At 42.1% G+C, this 22,866-nt stretch overlaps 1 protein-coding gene across 1 annotated transcript; it reads left to right on the plus strand.

The window, feature by feature from the left end:
- The first annotated feature begins 470 nt into the window (after positions 1-470).
- On the plus strand, positions 471-22,866 carry angpt2b (angiopoietin 2b). Its single transcript, XM_006795168.3, has 9 exons — positions 471-1,362; positions 7,984-8,139; positions 8,823-8,944; positions 10,861-11,093; positions 11,336-11,460; positions 14,680-14,781; positions 18,256-18,422; positions 21,333-21,463; positions 21,724-22,866. The coding sequence occupies exons 1-9, from the start codon at positions 1,045-1,047 to the stop codon at positions 21,882-21,884; spliced, it is 1,515 nt and encodes a 504-aa protein (XP_006795231.2). The 5' UTR covers positions 471-1,044; the 3' UTR covers positions 21,885-22,866.

Genomic DNA, 22,866 nt, shown 5'->3' on the forward strand with positions numbered 1-22,866 from the left:
ATCTAAATGAAAGACTGAGCAAATATCAGTTTAGCCAACAACTGAAGGCAAAACAGTCATCGTACTGCAGGGTTTGAAAACACCAAACTAGTATTAATCAGTACTGCAACATAACAAACATGATTCCTAATCAAAAGATAAGAATTTGACATAGTCAGTTTTTTTGTATAGTTTCAGGTAAACATGTTCTTTACCAAATAATAATTGACATGCCAGTAAAACGGTTTTAAATTAAAAAGACACAGGAAGTGGAGAGAAGGAAAGAGAGAATGGGAAGGAGCAAAACGTTTTCAAAGAGAGTTTCTAGTTTTTGGCTCTTGTGGTGAGCTGTGTGTAATTTTTGCAGCTTCCTCTTCTAACCCCCCCTGCAAACAGGAGTAGCGCAAGAGGGAGGGAGAAAGTAAAAGAGGGAAGGGTGGTTGACTGATTATGTGCTCAAGAGGTGTGTGTGGTGAGGTACACGGCTCTCTCTCTCTCTTTACCGCTTTAAGAGCTTTACCGCTTCAGCCAACATCCTGAAGCAGGCCTCTCTTCACTCCTCTCCCCTCTCTCATCCAGACCAATGTATGGACTCCAGGAGCTTGAGTAGACGGCATTGAGGAAAGCAACTTTTCAAAAGAGAGATAAACGGTGGGAGGGAAGTCTGCTGTTGGCTTCCTGGGCTGAGCTGCATGTGCTGGCTGGCCGGGTGTTGGAGTTACAATAGGAAACAATTGCCTTTTTTCCTGTGTGTGTGTGTTTTTGTATCCACCCCTCACAAAGAACATCTGGACTACGAACTGGACTGGAGAAAGACTTCTGGATGCAGCAGCAAAGTGGAGGATCAGCCAAAAGAGGACAAGTGAAAGTGATAAAACAGAGGCTGGAGCAGCAGGAGTTGGACTGAGAACACAGGAAGAAGACAGAGGCAGAGCATTCAGGGACAGAAAAATATAGAAAGAGCAAAAGGGGAAATTGACCTAACTCCCTTGCCCATTCTCCCAGGTGTGCTGGAACCTTCTTCCGTCTCTCTTCTCCCATCCCTTTACCTCTCTTGACCCTGACATGGGCCGCCTGCTGGCTCTGACCTTCACCTACCTGGCCTATGTGCTGGCCATCGCGATTGCCTCAGAGCGCCAGCAGCACCGTGTGCAGCACGGCCCCTGCAGCTACACTTTCATCCTCCCTGAGGTGGAACACTGCCATCCCTTAAAGGACTTCCAGGTCACAAATATCCTGCAGAGGGACTCCCCACCTGAGGCTGAGCCCGATACAAGCCAAACCAAGCAGAGCAAGGCCCAAAAGGAGAGGCCTTCCTGGCAAGAGAGGAAGCTGCAGAGTCTGGAGAGTGCCATGGAGAATAACACTCAGTGGCTGCAGAAGGTAAGGTTTCTGAACTGTTGACTAAGCCGACCACTTCCTCCTGCCACACCATGTTCTTCTTGTCTTTTTTTGTAATGTCGCTTTCAGCTCGCAGATCTTCAAACTAAATGCTGTAGAAGCACCGGATGTCCACAGAGTGCTCCATCCGATAACATCTGTTGACAAGCCCTCATTATTGATAAGTTCACTGCTTAGCTGGGATTTCCTGGATGCTTGCTGTATGGATATCTGGCTTCATGACAATACCTAGTGTATGAGTGTGTGTCTGAATTTAAGACCACTGGGATGTCAGAACTCCCTGTTGCGTGCAAGTGGAAGAAGAATTGATAAAAAAAGTTTTATAATATCATGCCAAATATGTCTCACATGGTTAAACCTTCTAAATGAGTGTTTTCGCCCCCACGGGCAACAAGTATACAAAACTTCTACTCTTGACTCATGTTTTAGTGGATTTATGAGCAAAAGTCAACTCAAATGTTCTCTGTACCAAACCCAATGTACATAAAAACAGTATCATCTTTTCTCAGTAAGACGGTGTTGGACACATTTTGGCATTTGTCCTCATTGGATTGTTAGCCTTTGTAGCTCCGGTTGACTCAGATTATGACTGAGTAAAATGAAATGATGTAATGTAAAATGGCTTCACAGTGGAGTTTCCATTCCTAAGGTTATCTGGGCAGGGAATCAGTGTTGGGCCATTGTTTTGCACAGACTGACTGAGTGAGTGACTGACAGGTCACCCCTCTCCACCCATCTGTCTATTCTCGTCTCCATCTCCGCCAGTATGTTTATGGTATGCGTTAATCCTCAGTTTGATTATAAGAATTTGTGTTGGGTGTTTAGACTGGCCGACTGAGTGCAAATACATATCTGAGGATATGAAAATGTGGTTTTGTGAATGCCAAAATGTTTCCTCCGTTCCTGTCACTTCACCCTTCCCACCATATACACTCATTTTTAATTCTTTCCTTTCCCTCCTGATAATTCTTTTCCATCCAACTTTGTCATTTCTATCCGCACCTCTGATGTGATGAATGTGTCTCATCGATCATGAGCTCTCAAAACCTTCTCCCATCCTGCTCACGTTCACCTGAAGTGGAATCGAAACACACACATAAAAGCACACACTGATATACCCCTGTGTATTCGCTCTGCGTGATACTCCATCTATAAACTGGAGTCACGCCTTCCATAGGAAGCATCTCGTGGGGTCATATTATAAATATATACGTGTGTGTTTGAAATATGGAAAAATGGAAATGGAAAGAAAAAAAACACTTTGTCCTCACGCGTATCGTATATTATTCCTGCCTGCAGTTTACAAAGCTCGAGCTGAACTGTAGAATTTAAATCTTCACATGCTGCTCTCATCTTGGACTCATCTTGGACTCTAACTTTCCACTTTCTCCACCAGAGATGTGATATAAGCGGCTATAAACAAAAAGCAGTAAAACAATCCCACAACATGTACAGAAAAGCCTCTGCTGACACACATCGCGCTCCGTTGCCAACATCCTCCACATAACGTCTGGAATGAAACTAAACAATCCAACATTTCAACAAGTAACCCCCAGCAGACTAAACTGATGCATAAATGATCAAACTGTAGCTGGGATTTCAACAAAAACACAGCATTACTCTAGAGAGACCTTTCTTTTCAATTGCACAAGGGTACGCTGAACTTTGACCCCAGATGGCAAAGCTTTTTCATCACCTTGTGAGGCTCATTAAGCCTATCTGCAGTCTGCAGGTTTTGGAGGAACGTGGTGGTATGGATCTGGAAGAGCTTCAGGCACATGTATGAGTGTGTGTCGGTGTTTCTGTGAAACCTACGATCTCCCTCAAAGCTCCCCTGGGATGCTACGACCCTTACTGTGAGCTTTCTACCAAAACCCTATGAAAGAAAACACACACCCACGCATACAGCTTTAGGAGCACACACACACACACACACACACACACACACACACACACACACACCTACACACACACACACACACACACTAATCCACCATGTTCCACAGAGTAAACTCTGAGTGAAGTCCAACAGGACTGTATTAATGCTCCAGATTCCTCCTGGTGTTTCCAAGGAGAAACTGGTGTTTGTTTTCTTTTGGAACAACCCCCAACATCACCCCCATCGTGTCCCTTTTGCCCTCTGCTGCCCTGAGGGCTTGGCTGCTTTTCTTAGTGTGTTTCAGAGGCTGTGGTTATTATGCTAATGCAGAAATATTGCACAGATCAAGGTAGCTAGCAGACCACTGGTGACCTGATATTTTGGTTGCTCAATATTTCATTAAACCAAAGTATGTCTACCACATTACTTACATCATTCGATTGGGCTCCATTAACTTTCATAGACTTACACACATTTTTCCTTCGTAAGTGGTCTGATTCTGACTGCTGAATTATTAAATCTTAAGTGCTCATCTCAATTACAAAGACACAGTTTCACTTATGCTGCAGTTTTGTTTAGTTGAGTTTTTCTTTTTCTTTACCACAGTCTGTGGGTGTCTTGGCAGTCCTCACAGCAATAAATAAATGGACACCGAGACAAGAATAAAATTCTGCCCTCATGCTACTGGCTGTGTTGGTGCTTTGAGCTAAATTGTAATGTCAGGACCCCAGCTGTCCGATTTATCCAGTAATAGATCCAGACATTGCAGTCAAAACTACAAAGGTTAGTGTTGTCATGGTGTTAAAGGAAAATTCAGGGTATCTCCGAAGTTACTGGGATGCATTTTTGGACTTTCTAAAAATATACTTATCCCTAAAAAAATGTTGCATTAGCTAACATCTGGTAGCATGCTTCTGTTCTTGGTACCAGACCCATCATTAGAAAAACATACATACGAGCATAAGATGGAGAGATGAGCATCACCCTGCAGGAGATAATAATGCAGATATCAGTGACAACAGGTACACCACAGGTTAAGCCGAACACAGGATGAAGGGTGGAGCTGATGTAGAGGTGGGTTGCAAAGTGGCTTGGAGTTGTCCCACATCTGGAGATAAACAGATCTGCTGGGACCACGGTTGAACTAATACTGTTCAACATTGCTGCCAGTCCATCTATTAACTACTAAGATGTGAATAACATGATGAAAAATCAAAAAGTCTGGATTCATCAAGTGGATGTTTCTGCTTTTTTCCTGACAAAGTGGTGAAATAATTTACTGCCTACCCCAGGTGAAAAACAAAATCAGCAGCCACATTGATTTATATTATTTGTCGTTGCCCCGTTCAACCTATAGAACATGGTGTCAACCAGGGGCAAATCTTTTAACAGACGTTGCTGCTGTGAAAACAGGTGTGAAAATGCATCTAGAGTTTTTGTACACTGCACAGCTTAAACACACTCTCTGTCTCTTCCATTGCATAGAGGTGGTGGCAGAAAAAAATCTCTATGATTAAAGAGCAAGTCACAAAAGTTTCACACAGAAGTTTCTGTTTACTTTTTTAGGTTGAAAATAGATTTCTAGATTTCTGCTTTTGCACTGATATGGCCGTCAAATCACTATTTCCATTATCGCAGTGGTACCCATCCTGTTGTGCCTTCGTCTATCATCGTCATTTGCCAAAACGACGTGCGCACATGTTTCCCCTCCCTTCTGCAATCGTAACCAAGAACAAATGCGTCCATTTGCTCAGTAATTAAGATATCAGAGAGGGCCTATGATTTTCTCAGCACAGATTTCCCTTCTCTCTTTCGTATACACAATAAAACAGAATTATGTTACATCCCAAAAGCAATTTATCTGGCTGCATAGTGCAGCGAGCGACAGAGCAGCAATTAATGTGTTTGGCAGAAGGGGGATGGAGTACATCAAGACTTCTGAATTGAGCTCTGGAAGAAAGGATGTAATAGGAACACTTTGGACAGGCAGGCCGATAGCAGCCCTGAATGCATAAGGCTGATTACGATGCAGGGATCTTTGGTTCTTCTTTGGAGTCTGCTTTAATCCGCTTGGTAATCTCTTCATAACCTTCATTATGAAGGGATTTTCCTTCTTTCTTTTTTTCCCCCTGCTGTCTCAGTTGTCCTAAAGTAGTAAAATATGAGGGAAGGATTTACAGAGAAAGATTGAAGGGAGACACTTTAAAAGAATGGGAAAGTTCAAGAGACAAAGAGAAAGATTACTAGCAAGCAAACAGTTTGAGTGCAGATTCATCTCTATTATCCCACTTGAATTAGTATTTTTTAATCTTAATAGAAAGAAAATGAATTATAATGACCCCATTCCTCCACAAAAATGTTTAGGCAAAGAAACAAACAAGCAAACAAATAAACCACCAAACAAACAATTGTCTGGTTTGAATTCCCTTCGATTTTTGTGGATAGCCATTCATTAGCTGGATAATTTTGAGTGCTTTCTCCTTAGAGACTTAATTTTCCACTTGTGTGGTTTAATGAGTACAGTCTGATCTTTTCTCCCCGGAAAAATCATAAATATTAATGTTCTCGAGTTCGATATTCTACTCTGCTTTATTGCAAAAGGCACAGGCCATTGCCCGTTAAACGTCAAACAAAACTGTATCATTCACAGTAGAAAAAGTGAAATTGGACTTCCTGATGCCGTTTTCTCAAACAGACCACATTAATAAGAAAATCTATTTATTGGAACAAGATGGATGTCATCCTATTTTTACTCCCGTTGTAACATATGATGGGTTTTAGCCAATGCTTCTTTCTCGGTGCTTGTGATTGATTACAGAGTTTAGGTGACTATCCCCGAAGTCCTGCTCATGAATATCTTGATGTCAAACTCCCAGTATATGCTTTCGCTTCTCTTTCTGCATACCCACTGAAATGCCTATATATTCCATCATTTTATGAATGTTAGGTGATTGGCCTGAGGTAAACCTGTAGATGGATGGATAGATGAGTGGAAATACACTGCAAATGCCCCAGGGATACTACATTCTGTGACTCCATCACAGTGTCTGAAAAGATTGAGGTAAAGAAAAAAAGGGCACACGACTTCAAGGTTCAGTCTTTCATACTGCATCAATGTCTTAGTGAATACATAGAGCACATTGCCTGCTAAAATCAAGCAGCAATCCGTTGGGGCTGAAAAATGAATTGTCAAAAAACTGCAGTTCCCCTAGTGGCCATTTGAGGCCAGCCTCAAGTAAATCAGTAAGCCCTCATAGACGTTTGTGTTTAAATGCTCAACTTTAGCCACTAAAATAACCTTTTACAGCCTGGCAGTAAATACAGTGCTCATCTGAACACAGATCCTGCCCCAGGGCCATGCAGCTATCTATTTCCTTATGCGGTCGATCATTATCTCTCTACTCTTAATAACACAAAGAAGTGAAAGATTTCTTCCAAATCTCTCAACAAAGTCATCCACTAGTGTCCTGCACTCCTCCTCCTGCTCATCACTTAATGACTTAGAGTTGTACTGAAAGTCTGAAGTGTACAAGATGAACAGGAATGGAGACAGCACCCTATGAGGCACCAGTGCTGCACACCACCAAATCAGACGGAGCCCAATCTCTGTTACTGTGTCCTGCCTGGCAGGTAGTCAGTAAGCCATGAGATGGTGGACATGTTCATTGATATTTCCTGGAGCCTCTCCATCTGTAGCAGTGGATGAATAGAATGAAATGCACTTGAGAAATCAAGGGATGTGATCCTTCTTACTATTTAGATGGGAGTAAACCCTCTGCAGTATGTGGATGATTGTATTTAGATTTGTTCTGTATGTAACTGTGGAAGGCCAAGAGAAGTTATTCCATGCATTTTCAGTAGGACCAAAACTAGTCTCTCCAGAACTTCTGTTGCATATAATAGGAGGGCAACTGCTCGATAGTCTTTAATCTCTGAGAGTGTTGACTTCTCTGGTGCAGGAACCAGACAGGATGTTTGATATCTACTCCTTCTTCAAAATGGCGTCATAAATGGCGTCAGGATCACAGACACAAGGCAAGCACCAGGAGGAGGCAGGAGTCTTAGTTAATTAGGGGGAGGAAGGGGAAGAAGAGGAGAAAGGAAAAAAATCAGTAAAGGTAGTGAGTGTGTGTGGAGGGCTGTGAACTAAACCTGCGAATGAGGTAAAAAGGTTTACCTCATTTGCCCTCTCCAGGTTGCTCACTGGTTGTCTGTCTGTCACCTTAAAACCAGTAATTTGTTTTTCATTCTTCTCATTTTGCTCAACTTTAACCTCCAGCTTCCTCCTGTAGGAATCCTTGCATTTCCTCAGCTTCACTCTTAGGTCCCTCTGAACTCTCCTCAGTTCCTTCCCGTCCCCACGTTTAAAGTCTTTCTTCTTCTTTCTTCTTGACCGATGTGCCATACACACAGCTTCCTATGCTATTTACTGGGCACAGCTGCCAACAAAGGCAGCTGTAGCTGGTAGTCAACTACTGTCTGAGAGTCTTCACCTCTGCCGTTTTCAATCATTTTGCTCACAACTTAGCACTCGACTCCCTCTGGTCTAAATGTGGTGGTTCTGACTCCATAAAATTAAAATGCTAATACTGAGGCTTCACAATTTCCACAAACTAATGGGTGACTTCATGGTGGCCACCTCCATCCTTCATATGCAGCGCATGGATAAAATCTGATTATTACCAACACAGAATGAGAAAATTATCAGCCTGTTCTCTCCACAGCTGGAGAACTTCATCAATGAGAACGTGCGCTCCGGGGTGGAGGAAATAAAGAGAACTGCGGTACACACCCAGACAGCTGCCATGCTCGAGATGGGAACCAACCTCCTCAGCCAATCAGCAGAGCAGACTCGTAAACTGACAGATGTTGAGACCCAGGTAAGCCTATCAGCAACGACCAGAGCGAACCTATTTGCAGCCAGTCCAAATGAAAAACTGCGGGGGCCACGCCCGTGCAAAAACAAATGATGTCACTTGGGAAACGCTCGGTGAACAGCTAATTAAATGTAAATCAGATGTAACCTGCTGAGAAGCCATGCCCAAAGGTGGCGGGAAGTGCTCTAAAACAGCTGGTATTTGGTCCTGCAGGCTCTTGATTGACACAGTGAGTCGAGCTTTGCGTCTGACAACAAGCCAATTAAAACACAAAGCTTGGTAGCACAACACAGATGTGTCTTCAATTATGCCACAGATTTTGTTATTACAGACCAGGCTGTTTTTGGTCCCGTTGCTTTCTTTCTCTCTTATCAAAGCTGATATAAAATTTGCAACCTGTGCAAATAATCCGAGCAGCTTTGTTCAAGTTTTTGTTTTAACCGCGACTTCAAAACATGTCACAGGTGCACATGAGATCATCCTTGCTTAAGTTTTGATTATAAGATCAAAGAAGGCAATTTCACGAGCTTTGTGATGGACAGTTTATCCCCAAGGGTCCTTTTTATGAATTCCCGGCGAGCGCCCTTTATTTTTCCACTCCACATCTCTCACCGTTCTCATTCAATCTTCTTTAATGTGTGATAGATTTTTTTTTCCTTGCTTATTATTTTTTTATCAATCTATAGGTGTTAAACCAGACAAGCCGCCTGGAGATTCAGCTACTTGAGTACTCACTCTTCACTAACCGGCTGGAGAAACATATACTTCTGCAGACTCAAGAGATCTCTCGCCTCAGTGATAAAAACAGGTGAGAACACATACACACACATACTTCTCAAAAGACATTTGAGCACATTTTAGAGCACTTGAAAATGCTACATCAGTAAAACCCTCCCTAGAACTGTACGTACAATAATGTGTTTTTCTTTGATTTTTTTAAAAATCTGTCTGTAAGACTTGGTTCGTGCTATTTTCCTCATCAGTTTTTCCTTTGCTAATGAAATAAGATGAAACATAAAAAAGCAAATACTCCTTTGAAAAAGAATGCTTTCTCAGGAAAAGGCCACTTCATGGGTATTTTAAAAGGGAGACTATAAAAGCCCCGCAGAGATTAATGCACTGTATATGCACATGCATAAACTGGCCCTTCCCATACTGCAACTGCAAAGAAATATGTTGAATGAGCTCATCAATTGTGAACTAGAGGGCAATTAGACATAATGCGCATTGTATAAGCGTGTGTGTTTGTGTGTGTTTGCTAGTAAATGGGCAGTGCAGTTAGGAGGGGTTTCCCTTTCTTCTCTCTAGGAACACAGGGTCAAGTAAAGGCCAGGAGGTTAAGGGCTGGGCTCTGGGTGGATTGAAAGGGAGCCAGTTTTCTTTCTTTCTTTCTATCCGCTTGTTTATCATTCCATCCATCTCTACCAAGTGTGACCAACAGAGAACACAGTCCTCCAGCGTTCTAGCACCTGTTACACATCTGGCCCCGCTCGACCCCCCGTTCTGCCCTTCAGCCCTCATCTTTCAAGACGGTGACGCGGATCGGACGTGTAGATAAATGAATCCGTCTTGACAAGGGTAAACTCCATGACAGGGTGCATGAAATTAGAAATGTAATAGCAGATTTGCGGAGAGGCAGCTGTGGAATGAAAGGGAAATAAGGGCTCCACTGGTTGGAGGAGGCTACTGCTGCTGAGCCTTAAGGGCATGGGGCCAGTTTTTGAACTGCTGCCAAGCTAAGAAGGGGCAGAGAGGCATGTTTGTTTTCATAGGCATTACATGTGAACTAGTATTGGCAGGAAGTACAGCACACTGCAGCAAGACTAATACCAGTGTATATTTTAGAATAATAATAGTAAATAGCAGAATATCATAACCAGAACAGTATAATTGCCCAGGTCGCGCAAGAAATGTTCCGTCAATTTACACAATCATTGAAATGTTGCTGTGCTGCCTTTATGCCATGCTTTTCACTGTGATTGAAGCAAAGCGCCCATAATGGAGAACAATTTCTCATCGAGTGTTTTCCCACAAAGCAAAAAAATAAAATGGAAGTGAGTGAAAAGAAAAAAAAAGTGGTTTCGATTGATCCAGCTTTCTTTCCCGGCCACATACTGAGCTGCTGCCTAAAGTGGGAGATTGAAGATCCATCTGCGTGTTCACAGAGCTCAGAAGTAGCTTGTTCAATCTAGGTGGCTGGATTGTTTCAATAAATAACTGCTGCAGACTCATTAGTCAAAGCCATAAAGATCAAGCTGCAGGGATTTATGGTGCTCGTTTGGACGTGGGGGTGTGCCACTTGTGTGGCGCGCACACGCACGCACACACACACACACACACACACACACACACGCGCGCAATCAGGTTGTTGCCTCATTGCTATGATCGAGCAGCTTAGCATGCAGGCCATCTGTGAGTGCTGCTGTGGTACAGGTGTTTATATGATGTTAGCCCAATGAGACTGTGGAGCTGATGTCTATTAGTCATCCTTCTATAAATGTGCAAGTTTGTGCAGTCTCTACTGTGAAAGGTAAATGCTGAATGGATGGATTCTGCACCCCCCAAAACACACACACGCTTTAATCTTCATCCTCCAAACAATATGCATTTAACAATGGCGTTAGTGCTGCTTCAGATGTATTTTTTATTTATTTTTTTCCTCTCTTTTCAAGAATGCTCTATAAAGTAGAAAAATTTATTCTTTCTCTTTCTTTGCTTTAACAGTTTTCTGGAACAAAGGCTCTTAGCCTTGGAGGGTCGGTACGGGAGGGAGCTAAAAGGTCTGCAGAGCGAGAAGCAGCAGCTTCAAGAGCTTCTCGAGAGGCAGAGCCAACTGGTCAGTCAGCTTCAGCACGAACTGGGCAGCTCTTCTCTTAACAGCACCTTACTACAGAGACAGCAGGCCATGCTCACAGATACTGTGCAGCAGCTGCTCGCTGTGGCCAATCACTGCAATGGTAAGCCTTAGTAAGTTTACTGTGCAAATGGCACTATAAATATCAATTTCTAAACAAATATAGCCAAAGGCAGCTTGTAATTAACATCTGAGACATGCTATATATGTACATGCTTACACTGCAGACACAAAAGGCTTACAGCAGAGTGTAAAGCTGCGAGAGAACTCACATATGGGGTTGGGATTTGTGTGCAAAACCCGTAAGGTTGCCATCTGTAAACACATGTTTGCATGTTTCTTCAGAAATCTCCAATATGCCCAAGGAGGAGCCGCTTAGTTTCAGGGACTGTGCAGAGATCCTGCGATCTGGAGTGAAAGAAAGTGGAATATATAGCATACGTCTCCACAACTCCACACAGACTGTCAAGGTAGTAAGACTTTAAAGGCCACTGGCCTTTTCTTGCAAATATCACCTAACCGACTCTGACATGAAACTTTCTTTTGGTCTGTGTGTCTCACACAATTTAACACTAGAGTTATTTTAACTTGGATTAATTTTACAGTGTTTTTCCCCCAACCCAGAGTCATTATTTTGAGCCGCAATAAATACAGGGAGAAAAAAAACAAAACTAGTCTGATGTCATGGTAATATTCTAGGGATTTGGTGCAGAGGTGATGGAGATGTCATGCTGTGTTACAGAGAGCTAAAATAATAAGCAACAGGAGCATTATGCCCTGCAGGCTTTATGGTGAGCGAGAGTGCACTGCAGAATGCAAAGTCAGAAAAGCCTAAGAGGTACTTCTACTGATCTCAAGTAACTAGCCCTTGGTAAGTCAACCATGACATCCACCAGCAGGCTATTCATATTCTGAGTCACATCTAGCATTCTGGGGATCTTAACTCTCAAAGCCTTACAGGGCAAAAAAGACAGGCTGAAGCAGTGTTGTTTTATTCATTATTTTCAGTCTAGTTAGCTGTTGGCACCAACTCCTACTGCCTCTGCCCCCCTCCCCCACCCTCTGTTCTTCCTCTTTATTTCCTGTGGGCAAGGCAGCCAGGTGTTAGGCACTGGTGCCATGTGTTTCCTGCCAACTGGGGCCAGTGTACATTTCCACTGATACAAGTTAGTACTCGTGAAATCATTGCTGCTTTCAATCTACGCCATCTAATTCAAGTTGCAATGTGGCTGGCAAGCTGGGTGGCTGCATAAAAGTTGGGCACATAGAAATTGCCCTATTTTCAAAGACGAAAGCCAGCTTTCTCTACCGGACTACAGACAAAAGGAATACAAGAATACATGTTTAATGCATAAACTGGATATATGAGGCAGATTTAGCGGGCCATCCATTAGGCTCTGTGAATGATGATAATGATTACAAAACCACATAGTTAAGGGTCTGTTTTTTTCTTCTTTTGTTCCTTTTTTGTGTCTCTTTTCTGTATGTTTTTGAGAACTCCATTCGTAGAAAGTCCCTTTATCACATTGACCATAAAGTCATTATTATTTTTTTTCTTGAAAATCCTAATGACCCTTGAGCTTCCAGTGCTTTATTGTAATGGATTTGGCCCTGGCATGCCTTTTTTGGCCAATAACAAGTCTATTTGGAGTATTAAATATGAATCTGGTCTAAATCAGAGTAACAACCACATTTGGGAAATGACTTAAATTGAGAATTGTATTTCAAGACCCTGTTTTTGTATTCAGTGTGATGCCTTTAAGGTCAGAACATTGGCCTAATGTGCCAGAGTATAATCACATAACACTGCTGGTCTGCTGTGTATTTCAGGGTAAATGAAATTCTCAGAACCATCTGAACACTTTAATTTCTTACTAAAAAAAATTAACCTGCATTGTGGATGCTCATATGCCGTGACCGGTTCTCCCTCAACTGATCTGCCCCTCCCTGAGCCTGGTTCTTTTGGAACTTTCTTCCTGTTAAAAGGGAGTTTTTTTTTCTTCCCACGGTCACCAAGTGCTTGCTCAAAGAGAGTTCCCTGATTGCTGAGGCTTTCTGAGTTGTTATGATATACAGCACATTGTGGCCACTCTTGTTGTAATTTGGTGCTATATAAATAAAACTGAATTGAATTGAAAATCTGTAGAGGATGGTTCATGACAGATCGGCAAGGTTTGGTTGGTTGAAGACATTCAAGCAACTATTGGTTGTATCCACATTCCAGAGTGTAAGATTGTTTCTGAAACACAACTGTCGCTGACAACATTTATAATTTGAGGAGACAACGTTTTATAGATATTCACTAGTCCAACACTGCTTTGAGGTATAGTGAGTACAAGCGTTCAATTAAAATGAATCACTGAAGTATCTAATCTTACCACCCATGGGAGAAATTCATTTAGCACACCTTAAGGAGGCTGGAAGAGGTCCAATTAAATACCTCAGATATCTAAAGTAAGTCCCTGGACAAGTTTAGATTTCAAGATCTGTCACGAGACAAACAAGTAAAATGAATTCGTATTAGTTTGTCCAAACATCCATGGAAAAACCTGCGGCCAAGCAAGAAAGAAAGCAGACTGTGTAACCAGAAACGCAGAAGCCTCCTCCTCAGCTGCTACACAAGGGATAAGAGAACATGGTGAGGTGAAATTTTTTCTTTCCCACCTGGGTCGTATCATTGTGACAACCTTAGACGCAGAGTTCCCGAGGTTTCAGAGGCATGCTTTAAATAACAGAGAGGCCGTGGTGTGTTTTATTTCTTCATGTCTATTCTTCACTTAGTGTAGACAGCTTTGGTTCCTTAAGAAGTGACATTTTCAGATTAATCCCTCTTTAAGGATACGTAGACTCAGGAAAGATTAGACGTCAGTCTCAGATGGTTTAAAATGGGAAACATAGGGAATACTCAATGTCTGACATATGTTCATCATTTGTATCAATATAGTACTGATACTTCATAGACTATTAAGATGTTTTAGAACTTTTTTTTTCATTTTTGAATATAAAATAAATACTTTTGTATGTCATTAAATTAAATACGCATTTGCAAAGTAAATCTGCTGCAGGACTACCTGCATTTTAGACTCTGTTTCGAATTTACAGCATCAGACTTCTTTCTTTTCATTCAGTCTTACTGCCATTTGAAAAAAAAAAACATCTCCAATGGATCTGCTCTGCACCAACTTAATGCCAACCAACAATCAGTGACAAGCTGGTTAACAAAGCCAAGCAGTTAGCTGATAAAAAGCCAGAGAGCTCTCACAGCAGCTGGTGGGGAATACAGGATCGGCATTCACCAGGTGGCTTGAAGCAGGAGTCCAAATGAATGTTTTGCCTCTTCTGAATAGAGAACAATCACTGTGGCAAATGCTCGATGTTGTGAAGTGTCTTGCCCAAGGACACAACGACCGAGACTGTCCAAGCTAGGGCTCGAACCGGCAACCTTCCGATTACAAGGCGAACTCCCAACTCTTGAGCCACGATCGCCCCCGATGCTTCTTTAGTTGGATAAAAATGTATTGACGCACGCACAAACTTGAAGGGGACTTAATGTGGTAGTTCTTGGACTACCAAGAACAGGTCTTCTTTAAAGACTATGGAACAGCTTTTGCACAGCACTTCAAATGTACTTCTTGTAGACACTCACCCCTAGGGAATATTAGCTTGTTATAGCTGTTTTCTATTTGCAGGTGTTTTGTGATATGAAGACCAGAGGCGGGGGTTGGACGGTGATTCAGCATAGAAGAAACGGTTCCGTCGACTTCCATCGTGGGTGGAGGGATTACAAAACGGTGGGTTCCCCAGCCAGATGGCAGGGCCACTTTTAAGCTCAGGTCTTATGGTATCAGTGTTGCAGGACTGGACAGGAGGTTTCAATAACTTTCCACGGGTGCTTTGACACAGAGAGGTGAGGGAAAGCAGCTCGCCTGTGATCCCGGGTGACCCGCGCTTGTTGTATTTGGCCGCCCTTATGTTCTCCACAGCCCCCCCATGTTATTGCACCTGCTCTCACTCCCTGTCCCAGCCATACTCCCACACATCCACATAAACAAAAATGCACAAACACACACACACTCACGTGTCACGCAGCACTATTATTTGCATCCATCCTCAGATTCCCCAAAGCCTTCCTGTGCAGGGATATAAGTGAGTTGATGAAAGAAACCGAATTTCCACATGCAAAGACCACCCTAAAACAAGCTGGATACCATACAATTGTGCTTGAGAGACTGCGAAGTTGCTCCAGCGCTTTGGCTAGGAATCGAGCATGTTTTAGCACCTTTGGCTTTCATTTTGCTTGGAATTTAAATAATTCCTTTTTTTCTGATTCCATTTACAAAGTGTTGCACAACAAAAAAAAGCCAGTGCTTGTAAAGCTTTTACAGACATAACAAACTTGGGATTTTTGACTGAATGGAGGAGCAATTTGTCTTTCACCTATGCCAAGAAATCAATTGTCATTGCTCGGTTTGGAAATTAAATGCATAGCGGAGTGTGACTGCAAACAGAGAGAGTGGGAGAAAGAGTGGAACAAAAAAAGCCTTAAAAACTCTTTGAAGGACAATATTTTTACAAGTGGATGATAAATATTTGGCTCCAGCTGTGGCGTGGGAGGACAGGGGCCCCTGTAGATGCCAGATAACGTATGAACCATAAGGCTTCACTTGCCCTGGTCCACACACAGTATTCTCAAAGAGGTTGTCTCAGAGTTCATCGAATTTTGCACCCAGACCTGCTGGAAAGATAATAAATGTTCCACAGCTCTTTATTTGAAAAAAAAAAAAAAAAAACACAGCAAAAAGCAAGTTTGACAGGGAGACAAGGTAACTTATATTTAAGACATAAACAAGGAGAGACGTCTCAGCACCGTCAAAAATGCTATTATGCTTCTATGCTGCTCCTTTGTGTAAATCAAACAATTTTACATGCTGAGAACAAACCCCCACAAACATTTTCACTAATGATGTGGGGATCTTTTTGTTTTTTTTTAAAGCCAGTCGTGTAGCATAACCCAGTCAGTAATGTAGGACCACAAAAGTGAGACCGATGCGTCACGAAAGGACGGGATGTGCCGAGCGCTGACCCTGGGAATTCAATGGACCTGGCCGAGTCGCACCGAGCTGTGTATTTGTTTGGGGTTTTTTTGCAAAGAGCACACGAGGGGGGCAGCAAGTCAGACACAGGAACTGCATTGAACATTGAACAGTGGTGAATAAAAAAGAAATTACCTGTGCAGACCAAATGCCTCACTTCTGAAGTGCTCCCATTTTGGGCTGAAGCCCAACAGGAGATGGCTCAGAATCGCATGGCAGATGTAGCACGACAGACCCACGCCCGGTGTTTTCTCATGGTGACACACAGATGGTATCTGACAAAACTGGGCTTTTCTGCAAGCCATTTCATTCCCTCATATTTAGCAGTTTGTGCTCAGTTACAGTCTATTATTTGTATTATTTCTTCTTAGCACTATCGCTCACTATTTCCTTACTTTTTGTTTAATCCTCTTTACTCCTTATGGAATATAGGATGTGGACAGTTTGTCTTCACATCACATCCTTTGCTCTCTGAAAGTTATTTTGGCAATTGGGTCGGCAGCTTTCGGTTTATCCATGAAAGATTGCCTCCATATCTGCTTGGGGCATCCTCTTCTTTGCTTTCCTTGGGCTTAATTGTGCCACTGAGGATTTAAGGAAAAGGCAATTGTTATTTAGAAAAGTGAAATAACTGACTATAGTTTATACAGTACAGTGAATACTAAAATTATTGTAACCAACAGATTTAAAAGTAACGTTTGTAATGAGGAATGAGGAATGAGTAATGAGTAATGTCGCCTTGATGTTTCTGGAGGTCACTTGATTTTGGTAGTACTACCCGAATCTTCACTGTCACTCTGTATCCTCACAGGTCTTCTAGCCCATGCCAAAGGACTTTAATGAGTACGCTGTGAGTTTCCTCTGTTTTAATTTTTCAGGAAACTCTGCTAAGGATAGTGAGTTCCAGCACAAACAGATATTTGGTGGTTTTAAGGGACACAGGGTCCACTAGAAACTCTATTTGTTTGCTTTGACTGACTCTTAGCTACACGTTAGTGGCCATGCAGAGAAGACCTGCAGCTGTTTCTGGTTGTGGTAGGTGCTTCTCTTCACCTTTAACAATGATTATGTCAGTAGTTATGTCAGTGGCTATTAAGCTAACTATTTAATTGTTAGGATTTTTTCCCACTGTGTGTTTAAGCCGAGTCAGTTTTCTGGCCTGTTTTCTTGATTCATGTCTGTTTATATCAGTTTGGGTCAGTGTAGACCGAGTTTGTTTGTATTTTTTTGTTTAAGTGGTTAATGTGCTGTCTTACTGACTTTTTGTATGATGGTTTTCTTGTTCTTCGTGCCTGACCGGCTGGGTCTTTCGCATTACACCAGTAAAATAACGAGAGAAGAAATGGCTGCTAAGCCTATAAATGCACAGAGATCTCAGTGTGAGGTAGCTGATATCAGTCTGCATTATTTATGAATTCCAGCTATTATTCACTTTTTGCCATTGCTAACTGTTGCACAACTTCTACATTGTACAGTGCTGGGAAATGAAGTGCAGTTAGCTAATGCTAAATTGTTAATGCTATAGAGAGCAGGGCTGATTCTTATATATCGCTTTCCAACTGTACTCGAGCACTTAAAGCACTTTATACCTGTCTCATTCACACACACAGACACACACACGCTCACCTGTGCCTTTTTATCTATATCGACACACTCCCATAATGAACACATCAGGAGAAAGTCAGGGTTTAGTATCAAGTATCATTTGGCATGTAGACTGGGAAGCAGCCAGGGATCGAACTACCAACCAGTGTTATATTTTAGGCAGTGGAGTGTGTTTGTGTGTGAAGGTTTTGTATAATTTATTGCTGTTTATCAATATTAATAAAAATATTGTTATTGTCCAGGTCTAAAGTTCAAACAAACAGCCTACAAACTCACAAAGCCAACTGTTATTTTAATTTGTCTTTTACATTTGCTTGTGGAGATTTTGTGCTTTGGGATTTTGAAGTAAATTAACATGTCAGCTGACCGGTCTTTAGCTTTGGGAGTTGAGTATTTCACTTCCTTTATTCAGTCTTAGCCCATCAGAATGATATGTTTCACTTCTTAAATTGAGGTCCATTTTCATATTAACTCTGAACATACTTGGCAGGCTGCTGATAAAAGCATCCCCCCTTGTTAGGATTTTTTCTTTTTTCTATTGTGTCTTTTTCTTTGTGTCTAATCCAGGGTTTTGGAGAGTCGTCTGGGGAACACTGGCTGGGGAATGATATCATCCACGAGCTGACCAGCTCCCAGGATTACAGTCTGCATGTCCAGCTAAGAGACAGAGAGGGGAATGAAGCCTATTCGCATTATGACCACTTCTACATAGACGGAGAGGACAAAAACTACAGGTAACCAAAAAGCATGTAACTTGTGTTGCTCTAGCTTGCAGCAATGCTTTTCTTGTCTTATTGAATGACTTGGTAATTAGTACATGATTGGGCAAGACTTGACAACATGCCCACTTAAAACACCCACACTCTGATCGAAAATTTAATTATTTCTTTTTCCCACTTTCTCAGAAACATGACATGAATCGGATCTTAATGAAGGTGTTTTATTTCAGAAGTCAGTGTAAGTGCTATATTAAGAGCTGTCTGTTGTGAACACTATAATGGCGGTACAGTGACACCTCTTCAGCTGTCACCTTTGATGCGGGCACGGGACTCTCGGATTAGAAGCTGTTATCAACGGTTAAAATTCGTCTCTATGTTTTCATTTTTCTGTTTTTTTTAATCTGCGACCGCTGAAGTGGAGGCAGCAATTGGACTGTTTTTGTTTTAAAAGAATGTCATTCAAAATGATGAGCTAAGTGGAGGGCAAGCGGGCACTTTTAGTTTGCCTCTATTTTTCTTTTCCCATCAATGCACCTGCTGTTTCCCCCTGAAAATCCCCAAAGGGAGCCACATCCACTAGAGTATAACAGGAACACTAAGCAATACCTGCTCGCAGCCAGAAACTGACAACTCACACAAAGCCCTTTGGTAACCCAGCAATCACTAACAAGATTATGTGTGTGTGTGGGGGGGCCGCGGTGGGGTGAGGTGTGGGAATGCCGAAGCCATGTAGCTTCTAAAACAGACAGAAATGTAATGTGAGGTTAGATTAGATAGAAATTCACAGGAATTTGGCCTTGTTTGGGGAACGTTTATGGAGATTGATGCTCTGAGAGATGACAAATCATAATCACATGTGGAGGTATGCTTCCAAGACGCCTAATAGGGCAGCAAAATTGCATTTGCCTGAGTTTCATCCCCATAATTAGCATGATGAAACGCAGCCTTTCAACATTTAGCTGTAGGCTACACTGTGTGAGTTGAAGCACCTGAGTGCATATAACCACGTTCTGTCTAAACAGTTCAATGTGCATCAGATTCAGCTAGCACCCCGAAGAAGCTGGGTTGTTTTTTTTATTGTAACTCCCCAGCTGGAACTGTGGTGCTATGCAGCTCGTCAGCCAGAGCAGTTCTCATCCTCGGTGCATTCGGTGCACTCCCCAGAGCTGCATCAAGGTCTTCACCTAAAACTCAGTAACAAGATTCATACATTAATCATCGATATGACAGACCACCTTTCCCTTCGAGGAAGCCAAGAATAGCTGCACTTATAGCAGGGAAAGTAGTCGACATTCTTTTAGCGTAACTGTATCTCTGTCATTAAGCCATACAACAACAATATAAAAGACAGTCACCTTGAAAAGGGTTAGCCTGTGGTCTGTGGTATTGGTATAATAGCTGAGGGAAAAGAGAAAAAATAAAACACATCTGGAAGTCATGGCTAATGCAAAAGTTTTTCGGGGGTGCTGGAGGAGCTGACACCTTCTGTAGGCCACTCTTTCCAGTAGGATATTCTGTAAGCTTGCTGTTGCCATTCTGACTAATTTGATTGGTCCTAATTTGCATCACATCACTGAATTAGCATGAAAAAAACCCATCCTCATGCATGGCTGAACCTTTCCCCACATGTTGACTGGTCGTGACAGACGGCTTAACCTGGTTCTGCTCACGGATCAGTTGGGTTCTCTCTGTATTGTTGCACCACTATACCTCACAATATAAAGTTTAAGATGAGTATTGTTGGGGAACAAAAAAAAGTCATTAAATTTAATTGAAATTCTGTTAATGAACTCTGTGCTGTTCTAGCTTTTTTCCTGCCCCCCAGCACCAGCACCATTATCTCCTCCATCCCCCCTTCGTCTCACGATGTGTTGTCCTGCCCTGTGGTGAACTTACAAATTCAAGAGGAGGATTCTTCACTTAGTCCTCACAGACAGCGTGCCCCAGGCTACAGGGGAGGAGGAGAGGGGGGTCACATAACTCAGGGGAGAGTGTGGCACTAACTAGACAAAATGACAGGGCAGAGGAGATGCCAAACAGCGAGACTGACCTTGTCTGCTCTCTTTAAAGCAGTCGTGATGTGCGCGCACACACACACTCTCACACACAGATGCGAAATCAGACGCAGAAACGCACAGACACCCAATTGCTGGGCTGGTGTATGAAAATAATTGAGCGAATCAATTTAAGTTGGATAGAAATTTCTTACAGGCGCAGCTGCTTCACAAAGCACAGCATGGAAGAAAAATAATGAGAACTTCTTTAGGTTACTTTTTATACTGATGTTGATACAACAATGGGGTAACAATAGGAATGCTGGAGTCGTACTGTACATATGATAAAAAGGATATGATATTATATTGTGGTATATGACTTTACATATTTCTATTCATCTGTTTCTTTTTTTTATCTTTGTAAAATAATAAATTGGCAAATTTTATTTGAATTTAATGATGAGCTCGACAGGCTTTCATCCAAAAATACACCCCCTCTTACAGAGTTTCTTAACAAGAAGAAGGAATGGTGAAAGAGAGGAACATCGGATTGTGCCCTCTTTAGGAAGCAGTTTACTAAAACCAAATTGTAAAGTCAGATATTGCCAGAAGCTGTGAAGAATCAAAGTCCAACAAAGGAAAAGTGAACAGTAAGAAGCCAATTCGTCAACCTCATCCTGTTGGTATCCTGTTGGTATTGAAATACAGACAAGCCGGGTTAGTAAACACAACTGTGCCGTGTTCAGTTTAGCAGAACATGATTGGATTACTTTAGAGATACTGAGCTTCAGCCAGTTTGGGGGCAGTATCCACTCACTGTCATTTGCGACTGCCAACAAGTTGCCCAACATGGCTTTAAATAATGAATAGGAGCGCCTGCAGCTGAGCTTTTTTGCTGAATTTCTATATTCATTTTTTTCCCCCTCACTAGCCTTCATGCCGAGGGCTTCAGTGGCACAGCTGGACGAACCAGCAGCCTCTCCCACGCTGGAAGCCAGTTCAGCACCAAGGACAGAGACAATGACCGCTGCACCTGCAAGTGTGCGCAGCTCGCGTCAGGAGGTAACGTTGCATCAGTCACCTGCTGTCGCTCAACCCACATCATCTCAATCTGTTTCGCCTCATAACCCGTCTTGTAAAGAAAAAAAAAAAGATATCCACTCCCTTGTAAATGTCCTGAAGTGCATTTCATTTCCCTTCTGCGCCAGTATAAAGTTACTGCTGACTTACAGCTGTACATTTGGGTGTTACATTTCATGAGCTTGAATACAATTAATTCTGACTTTTACCTTGAACTTTTTGCCACACTTCCTCTTCTGCAGGATGGTGGTTTGACGCTTGCGGTCCGTCCAACCTGAACGGCATATATTACCCTGCCTCCTCCAGCGTGGTTCGCTACAATAGTATTAAGTGGTACTACTGGAAGGGCCCAAATGTGATCGCTACCATGACAACCATGATGGTTCGCCCAGCTAATTTCTGATGATGCTGGCATGTACTTGCCACCAGATTGTGAAGTGAATGTCATCACCGTTAAACAGAAATATACAATATCCAAGAAAATGTATATTTTTGGGAAGACACTCAAAGAAGGCTTTCGGTGATTTCAGCTTGTGGACATTTTGGAGGGGTGCTTTAGCAATCGCCTGGGGACATATATTCAGACTCACCGCAAATGACTGTGAATTCCTGAGTGAGGAAATCCACGAACCGGAACTATTCACAAAGGTACTCGGGCTATATTTTAATAAGGATTGTTCAGCTGTGAGAGGAAGGAGACAGAGTATGAGCTTGGCTACAGACAAAAAAAAAAAAAAAAGAAATAACACATCACTTTATGCAGTTTAAGAACCAGTTACGCAACCCCTAATAAATGATGAAACTTTAGAAATGTTATAACAAAACTTACTTTTAAGGATGGATAGAAAGTGAGTACATCAGAGAGACAGCTCAGGTTGAGCAGTTTAGAGATAAAGTTAAAAGAGGCGAGGCTGAAATAGTTTGGACGGAGGAGGGACGGTGGATATATCAAACAAGGATGTGGAAGAGGGAGCTGCAAGGCGGGAGGAAAACAGGAAGACCACAGAGGATGTTCATGGGTGCAGAAAAGGAGGACGTGCAGAGCATTGGTGTGCTAGACATAGGGTGAGATGGAGGTAGATGATCTGCTGTGGCTAAAAGATGAAGCGATGAAAACGTTTGTTGTGTATTTGATGTAAGATAATTTGATGACACTTTATAACAGCCATCATTAATAAAGGATAAATTCATTTTTGTTTATTTTGTACTTTTTTTTTACTGCTTAACAATAGAATAATAATGAATCTTATTTACTAATTGATTAATAAGTGCTGTGTAAATCAATCAATCTATGAACATTATCTGCACGGCTATTGTAAAGTTGTAAATGACATTTATAAAATGTGTTACACTTGGTTAAGAAGCACTGTGGAATCTATAACGAT

Source organism: Neolamprologus brichardi, chromosome 22 (assembly GCF_056152115.1).
Source record: "Neolamprologus brichardi isolate AB-2024 chromosome 22, ASM5615211v1, whole genome shotgun sequence".
Lineage (NCBI taxonomy): Eukaryota > Metazoa > Chordata > Actinopteri > Cichliformes > Cichlidae > Neolamprologus > Neolamprologus brichardi.

Excerpts from the sequence above, each read along its gene's own strand:
- angpt2b (XM_006795168.3), top strand. The coding sequence starts at position 1,045 with ATGGGCCGCCTGCTGGCTCTGACCTTCACCTACCTGGCCTATGTGCTG. Across the intron at positions 8,140-8,822 it reads TGACAGATGTTGAGACCCAG|GTGTTAAACCAGACAAGCCG; the intron begins GTAAGCCTATCA and ends ATCAATCTATAG. Across the intron at positions 21,464-21,723 it reads TGCGCAGCTCGCGTCAGGAG|GATGGTGGTTTGACGCTTGC; the intron begins GTAACGTTGCAT and ends CCTCTTCTGCAG.